At 44.5% G+C, this 11,590-nt stretch overlaps 1 protein-coding gene across 1 annotated transcript in view; it reads left to right on the top strand.

Moving 5' to 3' along the window:
- The window catches only part of Wdr63 (WD repeat domain 63), a 57,514-nt gene that overhangs the window by 19,600 nt on the left and 26,324 nt on the right, over positions 1-11,590 (top strand). Inside the window, exons 9-14 of the mRNA XM_021157846.1 lie at positions 776-966; positions 1,683-1,807; positions 4,763-4,852; positions 6,660-6,746; positions 8,555-8,683; positions 10,311-10,384. Of these exons, the coding sequence (XP_021013505.1) occupies positions 776-966; positions 1,683-1,807; positions 4,763-4,852; positions 6,660-6,746; positions 8,555-8,683; positions 10,311-10,384 (696 nt within the window). The remainder of the gene's footprint in view (positions 1-775; positions 967-1,682; positions 1,808-4,762; positions 4,853-6,659; positions 6,747-8,554; positions 8,684-10,310; positions 10,385-11,590) is intronic.

Below are 11,590 nucleotides of genomic sequence, written 5' to 3'. Positions count from 1 at the left end.
CACTCTGTAGACCAGGCTGGCCTCGAACTCAGAAATCCGCCTGCCTCTGCCTCCCGAGTGCTGGGATTAAAGGCGTGCGCCACCACGCCCGGCACTAGGGGGCTGACTTTCTATAACCTTTCAGGGATGAAGGGACATTTCACTCACGTGACTTAGTTCTGCCTAGAATGCCTAGTTCACCAAGGATAGTGAAGCAGTTGAGTGCTATGAATCAGAGCTGGCCAATCACAGCCTCTTTAACTGTTCTAAGAGAGAGACGCAGGCAAGCATGGCCTGATTGAGGCTTTGAGATCAGCAGGCGCAGGCCCGTGCTCTAACTAGAGGGGATTTCTGTAGTTTCTTCCCTGTTATAAAGGAAAGAGCACACAGACCCAGAAGAAAGAGGAAAATTTATATAGGAACTATAGCAGTATTGGTCAGAGTAAGTGAGAAACCTATAGTAACATTAGCTTTTCTTCCCACTTTAAAAGTCTTTAACATTGTTTGTGTTTTTAAGTCTGTGTAAATGGGATTTCAGACTGGAAGCAAGCACTTTTGAAAGAAGTGAGTTTCTTTTCTCTCAGAATTTTATCTAAAATAAACCAAGTGTGGGGCGTCACTTCCCAAAGAAGATTGTGAGAGAAATTTTTGAGGGATCCACACAGTCGCCAGTTTGGGGGTTATGAGCAGTAGCGGTCCTCGCGTACCCGCATCAACCCGTGGTGACAGCTGCAGTGTCTTTGGATACTAACATCCAGCGTGCCGGATGCTTCTTTTTTTTTTAAACATAAAACAGCGTTGAAGTAGCCCTGCAGCAGAATGAGATCATGAACACGTTCATCGACGACTGGAAGAACCTCGCAGAGGAGGAGAGCACCTTTGGGGACAAGACTGACACCCATCTGAAGGAGTACCAGTCCTTTACAGACCTTCACAACACCATGGAGAAAATGATTACCTGTGTCTCTTGGCACCCGACCATCTACGGTGAGGGGAGGGGCGGGCTCCCTTTCGTGCTTTAGTATCTAAAACTTAAGATGGGGTTGGTGTTAGCTGAACATGTAAGACTTGCTGAGTGCCAGGCCCCTCTCTCCAGCTCTCCACACCTGCTCTCCAGCCCAGGTCAATAAGCAGTGAACAAAGAACCTGCCTTTGCCTGCCGCTCTGGGGAGACGCCCAGAAAGAGCGCAACAGCTCAGGGGACAGCCATGTGTCCAGGCACAGCCAGGGAAAGAGAGGTCCCTACTCCTTCTCCCTTCCAACCCTCCTCACTGGCCTTTCTCTTATTAAAAATACTTCTCGCAGGCTGGAGAGATGGCTCAGTGGTTGAGAGCACATACTTAGACCAGAATTCATACCCAGCATCCACATCGGGTGGCTCACAATTACCTTCAACTCCGTCTCTGGTGGCTATGACATCTCCTACCACCCCCATGGTACCCATACTCATTCTGCAGTTGTGCACACAGCCACACGGACCAACACATGGACACACAATTAAAAATAAAATAAAATCCTGATCTTTTGTTACCAAACCTTCCAAGTACACTGTGCATGCTAACTCAGTAACACATCTCAGCGGGGACATTTTCAGGGCTGAGTGACATACATTTACACATTAGATCTGCGGCCATGACAAGCGCCAGCCGGAGGTCCCTCTGTGGACAGCAGCTGCTGACTGCTTTGCACCTGTGTTCACCCAGGGCTCATAGTCGTGTCTGTGGCCGTGCGCCTCTCCTATGAAGAGAGAGTCCAGAATTCCGGTAGACTGCTGCTGCAGCCATCACTGATCCTCTTCTGGAGTTTCTCTGACCCCATCCACCCTCAGGTAATTGATGGAAGTTGCACCGGATGCCTAACTTTTCCAAATTCCACATTATCATGTCTCTAGAAAAGTGTTAGTGGCAAATTACTACATGGTCCCCTAATGTTGTAAACTCTTAGAAAGCAGGAGTTCCCTGTCTAAAAAAAAAAAAAGAAGAAGAAGAAGAAAGGAAAAGAAAAGAAAGTAGGACTTCTCTTGTCACAGACTGCCATCATTTAATCTGAACGAAGTTAAAGTTTATGCTTGCTTTATGGAAAGTATAGTAGGCTTAATTTTTAAAAATGAAGCTGTTGTGGCAGGGGAGATGTCTCAGGCCATGAAAGCCTGAGGACTTGACTTGAGATCCTCCTCATAAGTCACGTAAAAAGCCGGGCTGGTGGTCACATCCATAACCACAGTGTTTGGGGCAGGAAGCAGGAACATCTCTGGGGCTCAGTGGCCAGTTAGTTCAGGCCAATGAGTGACCTTCAGGTTCATTGAGTCAAAATTAAGGTGGAACAGTAAGTGAAGAAGAAACTGGACCTCTAGCCTCTAGCCTATACATATACATGCATGCAACTGAACATATGTGCACATGTGCATGTGTGCGCATGCACACACACACACAAACACACACACACACCTCTTTAATGGATTGTATTTAGATACTGTGGTATTCAAATGCTCATAGATTTTAATTTTCCTAAGAATTTGCTCAATTCTAAGGATTGCCAGTAGGGGGTGGTAGAGAGTAAAAATGACTGTGCAGGAGAGTATGGAAACCATGATCCCAGAAGGATCCTTCTGGGATCAAAAGAATCTGAGCTAAGTTGTAACTGTGTATTTCACTCTCCAAATCTGAAATAGTTTAACTAAGACCCCCTCACACAAGCATGCACACCTACACACACACACACACACTCACACACACATTCAACACAAACCCCACGTCAAGCCACATACAATGAGACAGGACTGGGTTCGTTTCTTGTTTCCATTTTCTGCTCAGGAACAGTTCTTACTTTGAGATGTTGTTAGTGTCATATTACACTTGTCAGTCATTCCTCTGAGGTCCTTAATTATTGCAGAGCTAAGGAGAGCTCTGCAAGGAGAGCCACCTCCTTTCCTCACTGTGTCTGGTTCAGGACCGTTTTGTCCTAGTGGGTGGAATATGTTTTACTGTAGATGCAGAGATCCACATGGTAGTTCTGTAGCCCTTTACTTTTTTTTAAACCACAAACTATGCCTTTCTCTCCCTCCCCCCTCCCTCTCTCCCTCCCCCTCCGCTCCCCCTCCTTCTCTCCCCAGACAGGGCAATGTCCTGGTGCTTCTGCACAGGAGGGCTTCTCTCCACTCTGCTGGGGAAGTGTGGCCAAAGGCCTAGGCTGTTAGGATGCTAAAGAAAACTTTGTTTACCTCTATTTTTAAAGATAAGCTTTAAAAAGACAAGCATGAGCTACGGAGCTGTCCCTGTGGGCAAAGCAGGTGTGTGAGGGTGAAGAACTGAACCCAGATGCCCTGGAGGCAGAGGCAGGGGACCACGGGGCAAGCTGGGTAACTAAAGATAGCTAAACTAGCTGGATTGGCTGGCTCTGGGTTCACGTGAGAGACCCTGTCTCAAAAGGCAGGCTGGAGAATGATCAACGAAGACACCTGTCATCACCCTCTGACCTGCACACACACACACACATACACACACACACACACACACGTAAATGTACACTTACAAATACACACATACGTGTGTACACACACCACTCACACACATACACATACTTATGAACATTCAAACACATGTACACACACATAAACATAAACATATACAAACACACACTCATACACATACTTATAAATACACACACACACACACTTACAAAGATACACACACCACTCACACATATACACATTCCACACACATATGTTTATACACACACACATATGCACACACAAGAAAGAAGATAATCTTTAAGAGATAATAAAAGTGATCTACGTTTTCTAATCAAAATCATGATAGCTTTAGTATTTTTACTTTCAAAAGTAAAGATCTCTAAAATCCAAAAAGTGGTGTAAACTAAAATAACTCACGAAAGCTCAGTTGAAAAATCCAGCTGGGCCAGGAGGGGTGTTGCACACCTTTAATCCCAGCACTTGGGAGCAAGGGGTAGGTGGATCTCTGAGTTCTCATCCAGCCTGGACTACACAGTCAGTTTGTAGACAGCCTAAAGTACATAGAGGGACCCTTCTCAAAGAAAAGGATAAAAAGCCCAGGGGGAAAACTTTGTCTTGTGGTGCTGTGGGTGGAGAACAGTTGCTGTGTGCCTTGCTTGGTGTAATATTAAAGTGGTAATTCCTTCATGCACAGTTTTCATCTGCTGTATTTCATATTGCTTTAAAACTTGAAATATTAGCTAGGCTGTGGTGGTGCATGCCCTTAATCCCAGCACTCAAGAGGAAGGGGCAGGTGGATCTCTCAGTTCAAGGCTAACCTGATCTACAGAGTGAGTTCCAGGACAGGAAAGGTTACACAGAGAAAACCTGTCTGGAAGAACCTTGAAATATTTACCACCATCACTTCCAGGTTCTCCCATTCAGTGAATTTTCTGTTTGCCTGCCCACTGGATGCCTGAGTAAAAACATAAAGAAGAAAGACAAATACCTCCTCCTCCTCCCTCGGAGCTTATCCTCTGCATTCCTCAGAACACCAACTTCATCGTCTTTTGTTTGACCTAGGATTGCGTGTCCCCAATAATTGTATAATCCTTGGGTGAGTGATGGAAGGACCTAGATTCCAGAGAGAGACACCGAGTCTCATAGGTGGAACCAATGTCTGTGATAAAATTCAACAAAAGGGCCTTCCACCCCAGAGGTCTGACTGAGGGCTGCCTCAGATGTGCGTTGCCTATAGACAGCTACAGAATTAGCCTTCTGCCCATCTCAATATTATTTCATACCTTCTTTTATTTGTGGGGTTGACGTTAGTTGATGCTGGAGAGCCCGGATGACATCTTCTGCTTCGAATTCTGTCCAAGTGACCCCAATATCATCGCCGGAGGCTGCATCAACGGACAGGTACTTAGGAATTATCTTTATATCTTTACTCATGCTGTAAGGCACCTTGATGCTGGTAGCTTTAGAACTTAAGTGTTCAGTGTGGCACAGGGAAGGCATGTTGGCCATATGTTAATCACTATGCCAGAACTTGGGTAGAAAGGTGCATCAGACCTGGGTTTGGAGCTGGAGGGGTTTACAGGATAATTCAGTCGGAATAACCAAAGTCAGTCTACTCTATCTCTTCCATTTACACAACCCAGACCCGCCTGCCTAGGGTGGGGCCTCCCACAGTGGCCATTTTACATCAATTAGCAATCAAAAGAATGCCCATAGACATATGCACAGGCCACTCTGACCTAATCAACTCCTAGGTCCCCCTCTTACCAGATGACTATAGTTAACATCAATCCAACAATAAGCATTAACCAATGTTGCGAGCTGCAAACATCATCACCTCTCATAAGAGACCATTGCTGGGATTTCTTTCCCTGGAGCTATTTATGAGTTATGAAATAATCTAGAATCCAAATAGAAGTTTAGTGGAAAATACACATCATCAAAGTTGGATGTACTTGGTACCACGTCTGCTTGGTTTTTCTTCTAAGATATCTAACTTCTGCCACATTGAGATTCTGCCCTCCAATATTGTTGCATCGGGGAACCCCTAAAGCCGTTCTAATGATCTAAGCTGCAGGTCATTTCGATCCAGTGCGCTTGACTATTGGAAAAAATCACTTAAGGTACAGAACGAAGCCACAGAGGGACCCAGCACGTGCAAAGTTTGATCCCTAGCACTTCGTAAACAGTGTGGCGGTGCACATCTCACTCCTAGCGCTTGGGAGGCAGAGGCACGAGGATCCAGAGTAGCAAGGTCATCCGTGGCACCACAGACGATCCAAGAGCAGCCTGGACTGCCTGAGACCTGGTCCCAGTTAATAAAACAAAATAAAGGTTTCTGGTCTCTCTGCATGTGACTAAAAGAGCTTCCTTAGCTAAGCTTTTTATGGGAGCAGCTTCCGGGTTCATTTCCCCAGAGCAGCAGGAAAATTAGGAAAGCAAATGTCCCCATGGTTTTTGTTCAACAGCTGCTGAGATCCTAATAATGACCCAGAGCCATTTGCTAAGCCAAGAACACCCGAAGTGCCTTTGCCTGTGTAACAAGAATGGTGTGGCTGGTTTAGAGTATTTTGGGAAAGGACATAATAAAATAAAGTCACCCATGGCTCTCCCATATCGGCCTTCGTTAATGTTTTCTTTTCGTTCGGACATGCTGCTTAGCTGCTGACGACTGCCCTGGCTTCCTGTTGTATATTCTACTTTGTTCTTGTTTTTAAAAGAAAGATCCTCTGGTAACATACAAATTCTCAGTCAGGAACTAAGATAATTTGTCTGCCTTTCTTCCCCCATGATTGGATGTCTGTACTTCATTCTTGAGAATCTGGGTAAAGTCTGTTCCTCTCCAGGTCTGAAGCAAGCTGTACCTAGATTCAAAGCGGAACAAAATCTCCCCCAAAGCCTGGGAAGTGCATGATATTTGTCTTGCAGTTAATTGCTCCGGAGTAGCATTTATTAACACAAGCATAAAACAAAGAGTCGGGGATAGGATGGAGAGATGAAAACGTCCTCCCCAACATCCCATCTAACAATGCGCTATAAACTAGGTCAGATTACGCCCTAAGGCAACTACTGTTGGCTACAAGCTAGGGCTGGTTATGCAGTTAATCTTTCTCAGATTGGTACACCATGGTCTCCCTTAAAAAGCAGTCTTTCAGACCCAATTCTCTGAATCCTGAAAGTGCTATGCTGACACCTCTCTCCATCTTAGATAGTCTTGTGGGATATCACGGCACACGCGGACCGCATAGAGAACATCAAGACGGGCGGCCACAGAAGTAAAAAGACCTCTCTCAAGGTTTGCTCTCTAAGAGATTCTCACTCACGTGGATGCTTTCCCCATCCGAGGGTTTCTCAAAAACATGTATAACAGATCCGCCATGTTTTTAAAGACTCCGTGTAGGCAGCACAGGAAATCATTTTCATTTTGCCACCCTTCGCATCAGTTTGTGGGCACATGCTGAGTAACGTTTTATGGAATCACTCACTAAAAACACAACAAGCTTCATTGGCCAGTACAGGAGTTTTCAGGGTTTTATTTGTTGGCTGTGTTTATCATTAAGGGAAATTAAGGAAGCAAATACTATGTATAAAGTGATTCTGTTGAAGGACCCTAGGATGGAAGGATGGAAAGTCAGGGTATCAAGACACTGCCTCCGAGGCCTTGGCTGTGCTACCTGGCCTCTCTAAAAGGAAGTTCCCATGTATAAGATGAAAGAGTAACAGTCCCTTCTGTTGAAAATACGCTACCAATGGGCTGACAGGATGGTTCACTGTGTAAGTGTACCTGCCACCATTCCCAATGACCTGAGTTCGATTCCTGAGGCCCAAACAGTGGAAGGAGAGATCTACCCTCACGAGTTAGCCTTTGACCTCCACACTCAAACACACACATACATACATGTGCACGTGTACAAAATAAATAACAAAAAAATTTAAGTTAAAAAAATTTGTTATGGTTCTGTGAGGCTATAGATCCCAGTAAGAGCACTGGGAAGAGCAGCCAGCATCTAGGTGCGTGTTTCCCCTCCAATATCACATATCCCCTCCAGCCCCAGTCCTCCAGCCTTGCTATCCATAGGTCTCTCCCCAGAGAATGGCAGGATGTATGCATCTCTGTACCCATGGAAACACTCCTTCGTGAACAGTTTGGGTTCATAATCCTTGTGAAATGTTGCATTTAATGAGAGAGAGAGAGAGAGAGAGAGAGAGAGAGAGAGAGAGAGAGAGAGAGAGAGAGAGGTCTATGCTAACACCGGCTACTCTTCTGCTCCCTGGCTCACTTGTCACTGCACTGCTGTTTTCTCAGTCATCCATCCCCTAGGGCTAAGCTGTCACAAATCCCCATAACTCAGTAAAATCAAAACTTCAGAGGCTAGTAAATTATCAGTCAAATTGTTTATCAGACTCATCCCACAAAAGTCCTGCGCAATCAACTCAGAGCCAATTGATATTGATACAGGCTGCCCACCTAGTTTGGACAGATTGTCCTATATTATTCCATTGCTCTTCTATGGTATTCATAGCTACCTGTGGTTATTTAAAGTCACGTGAATTGGGTTCAGCTTCTTCCTCCATCTTCTCTCATCCTTCTGTCCTCTGTCTCCTGTCCTGTCTCTCTGAAAAACTTAGCCCCTGCCTATCTTTTTCATTGCCCAGTCACAGACTCTAGGTTTGCATTTCACCTGCCCTTTCCTGTTTATCAACAGCCATCCACAAAATGTAGATATTAAACTACTTTTTAAAAAATATTTATTTATTTTATGTATATGAGTACACTATAGCTGTCTTCAGATATACCAGAAGAGGGCATTAGATCCCATTACAGATGGTTGTGAGCCACCATGTGGTTGCTGGGAATTGAACTCAGGACTTTGGAAGAGCAGTCAGTGCTCTTAACCACTGGGCCATCTCTCCAGCCCAACATTAAACTACTTTGAAAGGGAAAATTGGTAAACCTGTTACTAAATATGTGGTATAGGGAAACACGAATTTGTGTTTTACCTTAACTGATACAACTCTGACTTGTTACATTTTAACTGGAATGGCCAGTAAAGTTGGCCTGTCTGCTCTCTGAAACATAACTTTCTTCTCACCTTTATCCAGCCCATGTTTCTCCTTGAACCAGACAGCAATAAAGAATCGATGTACATCAGACACTGTGCAGTGTCTTCAATTGAAAATGGCCATAGGAAAGTAATCACGGACATACACTGGCTGCCCGACTCATTCGAGGTAAGTTTTGATGGTTGTGTGAGTGCTGGGACTCACACCTGGCTTCTCCAGAAGAGCAGACAGTGCTCTTAGCCACCAAGCCATCTCACCAGCCTGGATTCTGTTAGATTTGTTTGTTTTGTTTTGTGACAGTGTCTCGTGTATCACAGACTGGCTTTGAACTTACTAAGCAGTCAACGATGACCTTGAATCTCTGATTCTCCTGTCTCCGTCTCTCAAGTGTTGGGCTTACAGATGTGGGTACCTTACCCAGTGTATGTGGTGCTGCTGGAGATCACATCCAGGGCTGAGGGCACACTTGGCAAGCGCTGCACTAACTGAGCTACCCTCGGTCCCTGTTTAGTTTACAAAATGTGTTTTTTAAGCTTCTGAAATAGAATTGTGGCTTTAGGAGTTCACTCTAGCTTCATTTCTATTGCTGTGATAAAATGCTTTGACCAGAAGCATCTTAGAGCAAGGGTTTACTTGGGTTACACTTCCAAGTCCATCCCCGAGGGAAGTCGAGGCAGGAGCTTGAAGCGGAAACCATGGAGGAACACTGCTTGCTGGCTCTCTCTCTTAGACCCTTCTCAGGCTCCTGCTTAGCCTACTCTTCTCACACAGCTCAGAATCGCCTACCTAGGGTTGGTTCTCCCACAATGGCTGGGCCCTCAGCCACCAAGTTATAAGGTAATTTCCCACAGATCTGTCCATGGGCCAGTTGGATGTAGGCAATTCCTCAACCAAGGCTTTCTTTGACAGAGATAATCAGGACAGAGTTCTAAATCTTTAACATGCAAAGCCCCGGAGTGCTGAATCTCTAAGATCCTAGGGATGTCCTCGGGAGAGGGAGAGATTCTTAAACTGTCAGATCCAACGGAAGTCAGCATCCAGCACACAACCAACTGACCGTGAAAAACTGAAAGAGACTGCATTTCCAAAACTAGTGAATAATGAGATGATGTATGTCACCTGCATCTTACAAAACAATTAAAAGTAATCTGTGAGTATGCAGAGAAAATTCAGGTCGAGTAAAATGAAAAATCTGAGAATCAACATTTATATGCATCCTAATTAAAACTCTATAAAACTATTTCTGTGAACAAAGAATGGATAAGAATCCCAAGTAGAGCTGTGTTAGATCTTAAAACCCGGATTCCAAACTTCTATGATAGCGTTAAAGAGAGTTTAACAAAACTTCTTAAAAGAAAAAAAAAATTAAAAGAAAATAGCCGTAAGAAAAATTAGTTCTGGAGCTGGTTGAGATGGCTCAGTGCTTAAGAGTGCCAACTGCTCTTCCGAAGGTCCTGAGTTCAAATCCCAGCAACCACATGGTAGCTCACAACCATCCGTAACAAAATCTGATGCCCTCTTCTGGAGTGTCTGAAGACAGCTACAGTGTACTTACATATAATAAATAAATAAATAAATAAATAAATAAATAAATAAATAAATCTTTTAAAAAAAAGAAAAAGAAAAAAAAATTTGTTCTAGCTACTTAGAAGTTACCTTTCTCTGCTAAGAGTCTCTGTGCTTTGAGAGTTTTATATCTGTATTCCTGGTGGGATGCCCATGACTAGGGAAGTCAGAGAGAGCCTGGGAGGAGAACCACTGTTGTTAGCTGACAGAGTTTTCTTTTCTTAAACAGATTAACAGGATGGGGTCCGTCTTTGAGAACCGAAGTGGAATAAATTGTCAGCTTGTCACATGCTCAGCAGACTGGTACGTCTCACTTCCCACACTGCCTAAGATCCATCCCAGGCTGTGTTCTTCTGGCTTCCATGTTCCTAAAACCAACATCTTCTTTCACTCGCCAATAATTATTGAGCAATGAAAGTAATGGGAGGAGAACTGCATAGATTATCGCTGGCATTTACAACAAAACCAGGGTTTGACCTGAAGCAGGCCACGCCCTCATCTGAGCACTCAGAAGGCTGCAGCAGGCCAAGTTCTATGAGGATGAGGCCGCATGATCTACATACATAGCAAGATCCAGGCCAACCAGGGTTACATAGTGAGATCCGGTGTCAAAGGAAAACAAACGAACTTTTTATGGAGAAAAATTTGGAAATGATAAGAAATTGGGAGCTAGAAGTCTCAGCTGATAAAAGCCCTTGGCCACAAAGTCTGATGACCCGAGTTTAATTCCCAGAACCCAGAGTGGAAGGGGAGAGAGCCGACTCTCAAAAGCTGTCCTCTGACTGCCGCACACACACCACAGCATGCCAGCGACCGTGCTCAGACACATCACGCACACAGTAATAATGATGATGACGATGATAGTAAATAAAATACTTTTGGAAAACCAAGAGTTAACTAGGCGTGGCATCAGCACACCACATTAGCCACAGTTACTCAGCTTCCTCATACTCGGAACGCTATGGCATATGCTGTTTCCGTTCAGTTCATCTCACAGATCCGAGGTCGTCACACGTAGCAGGAAGGCCTCTGAGAAGCAGAAGCAAAGAGTGTCTACTTTTCTGATGCGCATCCATACAGAGCGTTGCTATAATACAGCAGCTATGGTGAAGGCTGCCCATTTAGATGCGATCATAGCTGCCTGATGATAGAGTTAACTCAGGACAATGTAGGACGTGCAATCCTAACAAGTATGCGTATCTGGACTTCACAACTTGAAAACGTTGCCCCTAAAAACAGCTTTGTAGCTCATAGTGTAAGCACTCAAAAGCCTGAAGCCTGAGAGTCATGGCTTGAGTTCAGCCTGAGCTGTATGGAGAGTTCTTATTCTTTTTTTTTTTTTTTTTTTTTTTTTATTTTTGATGTTGAATGCAATGGTACACGTCGTCAGCACCTGCAAGCAAAGGCAGCATGTTCTGTGTGAGTTTGAGGCTAGCCTGGTCTACATACTGAGTTCCAGGACAGGTAGAGCTGTGTAATGAGACCCTGACTCAAAAATAAACAAACAAA

The sequence above is a fragment of the Mus caroli genome, chromosome 3 (genome assembly GCF_900094665.2).
Source record: "Mus caroli chromosome 3, CAROLI_EIJ_v1.1, whole genome shotgun sequence".
Classification (NCBI taxonomy): Eukaryota; Metazoa; Chordata; class Mammalia; order Rodentia; family Muridae; genus Mus; species Mus caroli.
The sequence above is the reverse complement of the archived record's forward strand: the minus strand, read 5'-3'. Positions and strand labels throughout refer to the sequence as shown.